The sequence below is a fragment of the Lampetra fluviatilis genome, chromosome 16, assembly GCF_964198595.1.
Source record: "Lampetra fluviatilis chromosome 16, kcLamFluv1.1, whole genome shotgun sequence".
NCBI lineage: Eukaryota > Metazoa > Chordata > Hyperoartia > Petromyzontiformes > Petromyzontidae > Lampetra > Lampetra fluviatilis.
The window spans coordinates 14,996,023-15,007,895 of record NC_136290.1 but is presented as its reverse complement, the minus strand read 5'-3'; the positions used below and the strand labels follow the sequence as shown (position 1 = coordinate 15,007,895).

At 50.0% G+C, this 11,873-nt stretch overlaps 1 protein-coding gene across 2 annotated transcripts; it reads left to right on the top strand.

Annotated features, from left to right (window-relative positions):
• Nucleotides 1-965: 965 nt before the first annotated feature.
• TRAF6 (TNF receptor associated factor 6) lies at nucleotides 966-10,744 on the top strand. 2 transcript variants are annotated; one of them, XM_078863837.1, is made up of 7 exons: nucleotides 966-1,113; nucleotides 3,242-3,565; nucleotides 5,326-5,476; nucleotides 5,837-5,995; nucleotides 6,625-6,696; nucleotides 7,241-7,318; nucleotides 8,454-10,744. In XM_078863837.1, exons 1-7 carry the CDS (start codon nucleotides 974-976, stop codon nucleotides 9,495-9,497), a joined length of 1,968 nt encoding a protein of 655 aa, XP_078719963.1. In that variant the 5' UTR covers nucleotides 966-973; the 3' UTR covers nucleotides 9,498-10,744. The 2 variants fall into 2 exon arrangements, with proteins under 2 accessions (XP_078719963.1, XP_078719964.1); XM_078863838.1 differs by having other exon boundaries at nucleotides 989-1,328.
• Nucleotides 10,745-11,873: the final 1,129 nt, after the last annotated feature.

Below are 11,873 nucleotides of genomic sequence, written 5' to 3'. Positions count from 1 at the left end.
ACATTAATTTGTTTTTAATCTCAAGAGTTGCCAACCCACGCGTGGCTTTTCAAGTGTTCCCGTCGGTTTTGTGTTCCCCGGGTGAGAACTCCAGAGACCAGGATGAGTCAATTGCAACCGAAACTCCGACCCACGTAGTCTGCCCATCGATACATTACAGACAAGCCATAGTGCGATCGTGGTCATGCAACCCAAACAATGGACCGCGTTGTAAACCACAGTGGGACTTGCTCCTTCACACGTGCTGCCTGGAAGCCCTCTCGCGGCGAGTGAGCTGCTATCGCACTAAGCAGAGAACAATATGCCGCGTGCACTGCGACTCAGTCTTGCTGCCAGCAGGGAGCGACGGTGTCCCAGTGTCCGCTGACAAAGTCTCGTGAAGTGGCAGAGTTCGTCGGTCAGTGCTGCGAGCTTCGCCTGAAGGGCGAGGCGTGCCAGCAACTCGACACCTTCCTCATTACGAGATACAACAAAGTATGGGCGATGACCCATCATAACAGACTTTCTCTGAAATTAAATGGAAACCCATTTTGCACATTACTGACAATTCACATGTGAAAACCCTCACTTAATCGAAATGTTTTATTGGTTTTGTACAACATTGCGGGTGCCTTTCTAAGTGCGCGTACGCATGAACACGTAAACCAGGCGACGTCTCGAGCCTGGCTCTTGTTCACGGGGGGCTCGTGCAGGACGCGTGGCGAGGGGAGACGGCGGTCGAGACCGTGGGGGAGTCGCAGCCTCGGAGGGGATCTCGCCCGCGGGGACGGCCGCCGCAGCTGCGAGGCGGTGCGAGCGGCTCGCCCTGCGGGGTGGAGATGCGCGTCTCGCCCTGCGGGGTGGGTGGGCGCAAGGGCTCTCGGCCATTCAGCAGCGGATAGAGCCTGGGTGGAGATAGCGCCCCGCCCCCCCACCTAGTCGTGACGTCACGGGGCTTCCCCGAGGTCACGTGACGTGGGGGCCGAGTCCCCGGATGAAGGAAGCGAGGTACCGGGGGCCGAGGTCGAGTCTCGGGGGGCGACTTCAGGGGGAGCGTCGCGGTTCAAAGGGCGCCGAGAACCGGGGTCTGAGGTCCCGGTGCAGGTGTCCGAGGTTCGAGCCACCGGGTGCGAGGTATGACAATGAAATTCCTGAGTCCGAGCACCAGGCTCTGACCACCCTGACGACTGAACAGCTGTACCCGAGACCCGAGCTCAGGAGGCCGAGTCGCAGTCTCTTTCGGCAGTGGGGTCCGCGCACCGGCGAACTCCGAGTAGTAGCGGCGTCCTCGGCCCAAGTGACCGGGGTGCGATCACTGCCGAGATCCGAGCTCCGGGGTCTGGACGCTGGTGGGTGTCGCGCTGTGAGCGGCGTGTTTACAGTGTGCTGCAAACAACGTGGCCACATACACATTCGCCCGCATGTATTGCGCTAAACCATTGGAAGATATTTGATTTGAAGCTTTCGTGACTGCAGGAATTACTCTTTGGTTCTTTCGGTAAAGTCACTTAGAAAGAATACAAATAAAATAATAAAATACGACGTTTCAATTGCAACACAAGCAACCGTCATCAGGTAGAACTACATTTGAGAGAGACACAACACAGACACACAAGCAGAGAGAGGCAGCTAATCTGGCTGTGACGGTCCCACCTGATGACGGAGACTTGTGTTGCCTCCGAAACGTCGTGATTTTTGTTTTTATTTTATTTTACTTTCTGCGTGGCTTTACCGAAAGAACCTAAGAAGAGAGAGACAACACAGACACAAGCAGAGAGAGACACAGAGACACACCACATAGACACAGACAGACATACAAGCAGAGAGAGACAACACAGACACAAGCAGAGAGAGACACAGAGACACACCACATAGACACAGACAGACATACAAGCAGAGAGAGACAACACAGACACACAAGCAGAGAGACAACACAGAGTTTCTGTGTGTCTATGTTGTGTCTCCGTGTCTGTGTTGTCTCTCTCTGCTTGTGTGTCTGTCTGTCTCTCTCTGCTTGTGTGTCTGTCTGTGTGTCTATGTTGTGTGTGTCTCTGTCTGTATGTGTGTCTCTCTCTCTCTGTGTCTCTGTGTGTCTCTCTCTCTGCTTGTGTCTGTGTGTCTCCGTGTCTGTGTTTTGTCTCTCAAATGTAGTTCTACCTGATGACGACTGCTTGTGTTGCAATCGAAACGTCGTATTCTATTATTTAATTTATTTTCTTTCCACGTAACTTTAGCGAAAGAACCAAAGAGCATTGGAAGATATATTTAGATTAATGCGTTACACCATTGGAGATGTATTAATATAAATGTGATGAGTGGCTCATGTGAGGCCCAGAGGCCGCACGGGGCAAGGGCCCCGGCTCGCCTGGTCGCGGCTGCGGGCGCCAGGCGAGAGGCCGGACCGCGTCGAAGTCGCTGGGTGGTTCGTGAGATTTTGCCGTGACCGTGTTTTCGCCGCATTGTGTATGTTTATAGGTAGCTGCCGTAATGTAACAGCACACACTGGACTTGCAATCCAGTCGCACCGGTTTAATTCCATCTCCCGGCGCGGCTGTGAACACAATCGGGAAAGTTTACTCCGCCGCCCCTGGGCACCCAGCAACAGTGTAAATGGGGTCACCGCAACTTCATTGATCGGCCGGTCGCGTGTGATGGGACGAAGAGTGGGGGGTTATGCCACCTCCTCCAACACGCCTGGTCATTGTGGAAGAGTAAACCCAATACCCCCCCAGATGTTCCTCTCGTGAACACCCTCGCGCCGAAATTGGCTTAAGCAATTGCAGGGCAGGACCTTTACGTAAAATTTTTTTTTATCAATATAAATAACATCACAAACTGTATACGGGCCAGGTTTTTAGACTTCATGGAGGTAACATGTTTATGTTAAGAAAACAGAGACAGGGACATGTCACTCCTGAAGCTAGTCAGAAATCCACCTTCACATATCTCTCCGCAAAAACATTTACACTTCCCATTGGCCACACGGCCTTTCGGAGAGTTAATATTTTCACTCTCCGAAATACCAGCAAACTGTGGGCCAGATTTGACATTTATCAGCAAAGTTGGGCTGATGCGAAGAACTTGTATCTATATGTGCGAGCAATGCCTGCGTGCAAATTTCCTGCCGGTTGTGTGTGTGCATACCAGGGTAGAGTGGGGTCTGTGTGATGGGGTCAGCGATGGGAGATTGACTTGCTTTCACCACTCCTGTGATCTTTTGTACTTATGCCTGGTCACAACTTCCCCCCACGTGTACTACTAGGTTCTGTGCAGGCCCCATCCGGGCCGTGGGGCCGCGTGGCACAATGAGCTGTGGTGGTGGTCGCGAAGTGGACGATGAGGCGTGCTGCAGCGCACGGGGATTGCGCACACCAGGAGACACAACCGATTGTTCAGAGAGCGGTCTCTCCTTCCATTCGGTGTCTGGCGATGACTCGGTCACCGAGGCTCAAGGCTACGAGGCTGACTTTGAGCCGCCCCTTGAGAGCAAGTACGAGTGCCCCATCTGCCTGATGGCACTGAGGGAGCCCGTGCAGACTCCCTGCGGACACCGCTTCTGCAGAGCATGCATCCTGCACTCCATGAGGTGCGCTGGGCCTTCCCACACACACTGGACATTCCCACACACATGGCTTCAATAGAGCTGCTCTCAGTGTCATGAAGATGTCAGACCCTGCCAGTTTCAGCCAGGATGTTTTACAGATGATGGGAGGGGAGAGTTATCTGTAAAATGTCATTATTATTACGCTTGTTTACTCAGGAAAGCCTCACATAATCTCAAGACTATTTCAGGAGCGTCTTGACAAGTTGCAGTAAGTAGCGATGATGCGATGTGTCATCTCAATTGAGACATTAGCAGGTAATTCTTCAGCTTGGGGATGTTTTGGCCAATACCGGATTCCGTGTGTTTCTTTGTATGTAATGGGAGGAAACTCGAGAACCCAGAGGAAACTCGTGCAGAATAGGAGGAAAATATACAACCTCTTCACGGAAAAGCACCCGATTTGGGAATTGAACCCAGGCAATTCATACTTTGAGGTACAAGTGTTACCACTGCACTACCATCCTGCCGCCAAAATATTTCCACATTTTCACAAACAGACTATCTACAATTTTTTTTACGGAAATACCACCAACAGGGAATACTGATCAGGTTAAAGAATGGTTAAACAATATTTCTGACCGACACAATGAGACCTTCATGCAATACGAGATTGTGACAAGCCGCTGAAATGTATGACACCTGCACACACAGCAGCAACAGCAGGTGATATTGCCAACGAATGTTACATGTGTAATGTCAGCGATTCGGAGACAAGGGTTTCCAGGAGGCACCTTTTTTATTAACACCTACACACTTCACAGGTTCGCCCTCGCACTCTCACTAGTCATCTAGCCGAGCCTAAACACAATCCTGACCGTGTAACACTGATGGCACTGACCGAGACAGCCAACAACTCTCCGGCCGTGTAATATCTAGTGAAGACGGCAGCGACGAAGGCGGCGAAGACGACAGCGACGACGAGACGAGTCCACTCCCAGAACCGGCAGCCCTGAGCTCCGGCTCTCAGCTGCTTTTATGCTCCCAGCGCGGCCTGGATCCGCACTGGCCACGCCTCCCTTCTGGAACCCACTAGCAGGTTCCAGGGGCTTCCAGATGGGGTCTTCCATGACCCTTGCCCCAGTTCCTCCGCCCTGCCGACACACAGCCGTGTATATGCTCACCGGCGTGTGCACTGTTTGTCCACCGCAGTTGCCGCTGCTGGACAGCAGCCGGCGCTATTACACTATGCATGCACTTTTACATAATCATGTGTTTTACCTTGGGAAGCCTCACTGAGTCTCAATAATGTTTCAGGCGGGTCCTGCTACATTGTTAGGTTTGGCCAATTTCCATTAATGAGAGTTTGGCTTCTTGTGGGAGTAAACCGGAGAGCCCGGATGAAACACCTGGTGCATAGGAGGGGTTCACGCCCAAAGCACCGCACAAATATATTAAATAATCTATTGCCATGCTGCTATCTCCTGGCTATCTCGCAGCCAGCCTCCCGCCCCTACAGGACCTGTGATTCCCAAGCAGCCCCCCACGAACCAGGCTTAACCCTGGCATTGCGCATTATCCCCCCCAACCCCTCCCCCACCGCCTGGGATGGCAAGTGAAAGTGCGGTCGCAGGGATAAAACAGTCAGAGCCAGGGATATCCGTGCATCCCCCCCTGTACACGATGCATCTTTGTCTGGCTGCGTCTGTAATAATTGTCTAAACTGTGTAGACTATTTTTTGAGTGTGTGCTTTAACATTTTTACAACTTCAGGTTCAAATATGCGTTCCATGTTACTGACTTAGGGACGCCGGTCCCAAGTGCCCCGTGGATAACGCCGTGCTCCATGAGGGACAACTCTTCCCCGATAACTTTGCCAAGCGCGAGATCCTGTCGCTCACCGTGCGATGTCCCAACAAGCCGTGTGGTCACCGCGGCGAGCTGCGTGCCCTACAGGTGAGAAGCCCCAGCCATTTCCTACACCGCATCCCGAATCATTCCCATGGCATAATTCAAGCTCAAATTTACATTTAGGCAGTATTCCGCTCCTGTTTACAGCCACGAGCCAGTAATGGATATTCCACGTTATGATGGTGGAGGCAAGTCTTTCCAAAGAACCACTGTTGACTTTCACACAAACTGGTACTTTTTTCTTCACCCTGAATGGAGGTATGATGGGTTGAGTCAACCCCCAACCAGAACGTGAATTCACTCTACCACCAAGCCACCTCATCGATGCACTGCTTATTTGACCAAGACATCACTTACACTTTGACTGAATGTTGTATAATGCCCTTCGTGTGTTCATGTGTGCAGGAACACCAGTTGCGTTGTGAGTACGCGCAGGTGCCGTGTGTGCGCTGTGAGATGCCTGTGTGCCGGCGGGACCTGGCAAAGCACGAGGAGCAGGAGTGCATGAGACGCATCGTCACTTGTCTCCACTGCTGTGAGAAGATGGCATACCAGGACTCAAAGGTTAGACTGTGGCTGCGATATATTCCGATTATATTCTGGGCAGGAGGGTCTTGGAGTGGTAGCACTTGCGCCTCACAGCAAGAAGGACTTGGGTTCGATTTCCGACTCGGGCGCCTTGCTGTGTGGAGTTTGTATGTTCTCTGTGTGTTCTGCATGGGCTTCCTTCGGGTTCTCTGGTTTCCTCCCACACCTAAAAAACACCACACAGTGTAACTGGAACTGGCCAAATTACCATTGCTGAGAAATTACCTGCAAATGACTCCGTTGGGATGAAACATTTCAACATTGCCCCCTACTCCAAATACTTGGCAGGACCCTCCTGAAAACAGTCTTAAGACTCGGTGAGGCTTCCCTAGGTAAAAAAAGTGTAATAGTAAACTAATGACAAGTGAGAGCCTGGTGGTGTTAAACTCTCCACCCTGCTCAACCCAATGAATGTGGCACATTCTCGGGGTGGGTCAAAAAGCATATTATCTATTCCCATTATAATATTTGTCTATAAAATGTAAACATTTATATAATTAAAAGAGCATGAATATTTAGCAACGAGTTAAATAATCTAAAATATGTGCTTCTGTCAGTGACTAACACATTGCTGTGTGTTTTCTGTTTGCTTTGCTTTTCTGCAGAACCATGAACAGATGTGTCCACTCGTCGTGGTGAATTGCAAACACTGCCAACAGGAGCTGATCCGGGAACAGGTGAGTCATCTGTTCCATCACTGCCATCTCCTGGCTTGTCCAGAATATGGTAGTCGAACCAATAGATACATTTTTCTCTGTTCCACCTGGATGAGGATTAAGCGTTACAACCTCGCACACGTGGATTTTCTTCAGGTATTGCTGGTTCTGGCTACCTTCACACTTGCATGTAAATTCCCGCACCTCTGTGCAAATACTGCACATTACGACTTCGACAGCATTTTACAATGCGCATTGCATGAATGACGCAGTATAAATAAAGTAGATTAATTATTGTAAGCGCGCGTAGTAGCTACATTCTGAAGACGTTGCGTCCTGAAGGTGTAATGGGCATAGCAATAACCTCCTACGCAACTATTGCAGTAGATATGTCAGCGTCAATAAAAATGTGCAACAATATAAAAAAGCAGAATCATGAGAAGCAGCAGTGGCTTGAGGATGCCTTAATCCAGCAGTAGATTGATTATGGGTGGTGGTGATTCCCTGACATGAGTTTTTGGCGATGTAACATTCTGTGATCATGCTACGTTTGTCTTTACAACAGCTGGGGCCGCATCTGGAGGTCGACTGTCAGCAAGCCCAGGTGCCCTGCACCTTCAGCCCACTCGGCTGTGAGGCTCAGGTAACGATTTTGGGGCTTCATATCCTGTGCAGAGTCATATCTTTTCTCGAGAATTCCAGGCATAAATCAGGTAGCTCTTCAGTACAAAGCTGCAGAGATAAATAGTGCATTAAGTGGTAGCAGGGAGGTGTAGTGGTAACACTTCTGCCTCACAGCAAGAAGGGATTAGCGACTCGGTTGCCTTTACATGTGGAATTTGTATGTCCTCTCCCTGTTCCGCAGAGTGTGTGCATGTATGAGTGGTGGTAAGTGATAGTGTGTGAAATTTGTATGTTATCTCTTGTTCTGCATGGGTTTCATCTGGGTTCACTGGTTTCCTCCCATAGCTATATCACGTACAATGTAGCTTTTTTTACAAAAGATCCCAATGCTGAAAGTTTACCTGCAAATTACTCAAATGGGATTACGCACAGCAGCAGCAACATCGCCCCCTAATGTGAAAACTTAACAGCACCCTCCTGAAAAAGAACCTTGACACTCAGCGAGGCTTTCCTTAGTAGATAAGTATTCTAATAAAAATAATAATTAAGTCGCATAGGATGTCCCTGGATTTTAAAACGAAATAGAACATGCTGCCTGATTGTGGGGTATGCCATCTGGTGGCCAAGAGTGCTAACTACGGGTATGGGTGCGGTATAGAATGACACTTATGCAACCGACCACAAGGGGGGCATAACTGGGTCAAAGGTCAAAGAGGGGATCGGACTGGAAGCTCCTGGAACTCGCGAGAGAGTTCCAGAAGAGGGGCGTGGCCAAGGGCGGTGGGGCTTGGCCACACTGGGTGAATGTAAGGGAAAGGCAAATGGGGGTTCGGGGTTGTCGTGGGGGTTTGGGTCCTGGCTGTCATCACCGTCATCGCTGCCATCTCTTCGTCGTCGTCGCTGCATAGCCAACCAGCTATACAGTCTTCATCGACGTCGTCACTATATAGTTAGCCAGCTATATAGTTATGTGTTGCCGATGTCGCTGTATGGATGGCTAAGCTATAAGTCAGTCAGTGCTTATGTTACTCTGTGACCCTGTCGTTAAAGTATTAAGAAATAAATAAGAAACCCTCTACAAGTCGTGTCTCGGAAGTCGTCTCGTTATACGTGTGAACTCGTGCGTGTGTGTGTGGCATGTTGCTCTCTTGCAGATGGTGCGGTCGCTGTTGGCCGCTCACATGCATGAGCACACCCAGGTGCACATGCGTCTCCTGGCCAACGGCCTCAAGATCCTGCGTATCCAGGTTGGCCAGGGTGCCCAACCGTCCTCGGCGGCCGGGTCCTCTGCTCCGCCTAACAGCCTCTCTTGGCTCAGCAGCACGAGCGGCGGGGACGTCCAGACTGCCGGCGCCAGTCGGAGCCAGGGTTTGCGCGACCGCGCCGCATGCGACTGCGCTCAGGAGCTGGACCGGCTGCGCGAAATCACGCGGACGTTAGAAGAGCGCGTCATCCTGCAGCTGCACCAGATCCGGGAGCTGAGCGCCAAGACGGACAACCAGCAGGGCTTGCTTGCCGAGGCCACGCGCCTCGTGCGCTCGCTGGAGGCTCGCGTGGCCGAGTCCGAGTCGCGCCTGTGCGCGGGCATCTTCACGTGGCGCGTGGAGAGGTTCTCACGACTCCTCCCTGGGGGCCTCGCCTCCGGCTTTGCCTCCGATGGGATGCACCCAGACGCTCCGGCTGTCATGCACAGCTCGGGATTCTACACGGGAGTCCCCGGCTACCGCCTGTGCCTTCGCCTGCAGGTGCTGAGCGGCCGCGAGGTTCCGGCGGGCGCGGCTTCTCCCGGCGTGCTGCTCGCCGGGCGCCAACCTCATCTGGCCTTGTTTGTTCACCTGCTGCAAGGCGACTATGACCACCGCCTGCCATGGCCCTTCAACGGTCGCATCCGCATCTCGGTGGTGGACCAGTGTGAGCGCGACAGCGTGCACGTGACAGAAATGATGGATGCCGATCCGCAGCTGAGTGCCTTCCAGCGCCCCTCCGTGCACCGCAATCCCAAGGGTTTTGGCTACATGAATTTCATGGATATCAACACCCTGCACCACCGCTCTTACCTGCGCGATGACTGCCTAGTGGTGCGCTGTGAGGTGATGACGACGCTGGGTCCGGGAGGGTTGCAGCAGCAAGGCCTACTGCTCGAGGACCCCCCACGGCCCCCAAATCAGCCCGAGAATGTTCCACATTCCATGGGATGAGCAGAGTGGAGAGTTTAACACAACCAGGATGTCAGTCGTAATTATTCTTTTTTTTGTTATAATTATTACGTTTTTTTTTACACAGGAAATCTCACTGAGTCTCAAGACACTTTTTCAAGAGGGTCTTGTCAAGTTTTTACAGGAGGGTGCGATGTTGTCATGTGTCATCCCAATTGAGTAATTTGCAGGTCATTTTTCAGCATATGACCAACACCAGTTACATTGGGCTTTTTTAGGCTGTGAGAGTAAGCCAGAGAACCAAGAGGAAACCCATGCAAAAAAGGGGCAGAACAAACAAATTCTCCACAGAAAGGCACCCGTGTCAGGAATCGAACCCCCAGGACCTTCTTGCTGTTCTCAAGTGTTACCATGCCACCCAAATATTCTTGTAATTGGTCACCCCGAGTTATAAATGTATCCACCAAAGCAGTGGTTCCGAACCTGTGGTTTGTGAGTCACTAACAACCCCACGGACCACCATGCACCAATAAATGTAAATATCTATTCTAAATCAGAGTATCTGCAAACAGATACAACACACATTCTATGTACGTGATCTGACCCAATAAAATAAATTATATATCTGCAAACACTTCCCACAAAGATTTTTCTCGGCCTATGAATGTCACTGTCTGCAAAATAAATATGCACAGTTCCCCGGCAGTCCAACTCGTGATTTTAGCTGGAGCCAACTGGATTACGACTTATGCCGCTCAGTCACCACCTCCATATGCAGATGACATATGCGGGCTCTCCAAGATATTAATTTTGATTGTCATTTTCTGTTCGTGCCAGATATTCGTTTGTTAACATACCCATGTGCCTACAGCCTGTGAGAGCAGCCTTTATAATCAAAAGCATGTCTTCCCTGCTTTTTATAACTAAATTGTAATAATGTACTGTTTGAACTGTGAGGTATCGATATAATCGGGCTGCATTGCGAATGGTGTCACATCTCCTGGCTCGTGGCACGAGATCATATAGAGGCTACGCCCAAGCTGCGGGAAGTGATGTGTTTTATTGTGAGGATGCAGTGAAGCTCTCGTCTCCGGGGTGACTTGTGTGTTCCATTACGCTGGGGCGGTGGATATTAAAGAGTGAAGAGTTCCTGTCGTGTGCTCCCATGTTTCATGTAACGAGATTACATTCTCCGCCAAATGCAGTGCCAAATTAATGTTTGGATGACACACTGAAGCGTGCGAGTGTAGCTTCTATATCACTGCAACCTCGTGCTAGTTTCGCATCGATATTTCGTGAATCTGAAATAAAGCATTGTTACAAAAATCAAGAGTAAATTCCTGCTGATCAAATATAAATCGAGGCATTGGTGCTCATTTCATGTTTACAGCCCTGCAGAGCCAGTGGTGGAAAATCTGCATTCCTCTGGTGGGGGCAGGTGTATCCATCGGACAACCACTATTGACTATCCCACAAAGTTGCTACTCATTTCAACAACCCCGGAGGGATGATGAGCTGAGTCAACCCCCAACCAGGATTTTAACATGCAACCAGATATCTACCATTGTAATTACCATGAAGTGAAGTGCGGTATTTATGTATGTGCTAATGCATCTATAATTTATTGGTAATGAGTGTAATGCTAAAGTTCTGTAAGATTGATAATATAAAAAATATTATGTAGAGGCCAAAACCTTATTCGTTGGGTCTTTCGGTAAAGTCACATAGTTAGGTTCAAAGAAAAAATAACAAAAAACTACGACGTTTCGATCACAACACAAGCGATCGTCATCAGGAGGAAAAAAAGGGGGAAAGTTGCTGCGGCAGACTGTTTTAAAGGTTTAAAATAAATATAGCCCAAGGGTCTTAAACGAAGTGGACAGGGCTAGTGATGTTAATGTGAGAAATTAGCGTGTTAATGTAAGATCGGAGAGCGGCCTCCACGAGGGCGCTGTGGTGGCGATGTTAATGTGAGAGCTTAGCATGTTAATGGAAGATCGCACAGCAGCAACGTCGAGCTCGGCAAGCGAGGTGGCTGTGCTAGTGTGGTAAATTGAACCTGTTAATGTCAAATCAGAGAGCCGAAAATAACTAACATCGGAAGGTGGTAGGATGGGAACATCACAGCCAGTTATGACTTAAACTGGTTGATAACGTCCCTCCAATGATTGCTCAGTTTATAACCATCTTCTCGATTGAAGTTGTGTCTGTCTGCATATGTGGATGGCTTCATAAACGAATCTTTATTGATAGCCAGTGGGTTTGCAAAGTACCTTCGTCTTAGATAAATCATTTCGTGTGAGCCCACCGCATTAAAACAATGATCAGCCACGGCCGAGGTATTGGTCCTGCCATGTTTCAGATCTGCCTTATGTTCACGAACACGGTCCGAGACATGTCGCTTAGTTTCCCCAATGT